Raw genomic sequence first — 557 nt, 5'->3', positions numbered from 1 at the left:
GCCCCCCACAGCCGTTGGTCCGGGCGGGGGAGGGAGAAAGTGAGACTCGGTGTCATCACCATCCATTGTCAGAAGGGGAGGAAACTGGAATCCAGCAGCAGCAAGCAGCAGCTGGGCGGTCACATCTGGGAATGCAAAGCCGACCTCCTCCCCCCCCTCCTCCTCCACCTCCTCCTCTCCTACCCGGGAACACTTCCGAAACCACTTCGCCTTCAGCCCCTGCCTCGGCCAGAGGTTTCATTTTTAACTGAATATTTACGAAAGCTGGAAGCGTGCGAGGGGGGTGGGGTGGGGTGGAAATAGCGGCTGCTTCTTTTCCAGGGATTTATTTAATGGGGATGTGTTCAAGGCAAGAGCGAATTCAGAAGGATATCGACGTCGTGATCCAGAAGTCCAGAGCCGAGAAGGACTGCCTGTTTTCAGGTGAGTTCTCGCCTTTCCAGAACCTCGGACCCAGCTCCAGCTTCCTCTGCCCTCCCGCTGCCCCCCTTCCCAGTTTTCTGACCGCGACGCGTGTGGCTGGGGGTGGGTTGCACGTCCCCATTCCGGGGTTCATT

The 557-nt window shown here is 58.3% G+C and overlaps 1 protein-coding gene across 1 annotated transcript in view; it reads left to right on the top strand.

Annotated features, from left to right (window-relative positions):
- The first annotated feature begins 6 nt into the window (after positions 1–6).
- Positions 7–557, top strand: part of PARP8 (poly(ADP-ribose) polymerase family member 8) — a 200,283-nt gene continuing 199,732 nt past the window's right edge. Inside the window, exons 1-2 of the mRNA XM_023507640.1 lie at positions 7–234; positions 322–423. Of these exons, the coding sequence (XP_023363408.1) occupies positions 132–234; positions 322–423 (205 nt within the window). The 5' untranslated portion in view covers positions 7–131. The remainder of the gene's footprint in view (positions 235–321; positions 424–557) is intronic.

Source organism: Otolemur garnettii, unplaced genomic scaffold (assembly GCF_000181295.1).
Source record: "Otolemur garnettii isolate 467f Iridium unplaced genomic scaffold, OtoGar3 scaffold00005, whole genome shotgun sequence".
In the NCBI taxonomy this organism is placed as follows: Eukaryota; Metazoa; Chordata; class Mammalia; order Primates; family Galagidae; genus Otolemur; species Otolemur garnettii.
Note: the sequence above shows the minus strand (reverse complement) of the source record. Positions and strands in the feature narration are given on the sequence as shown.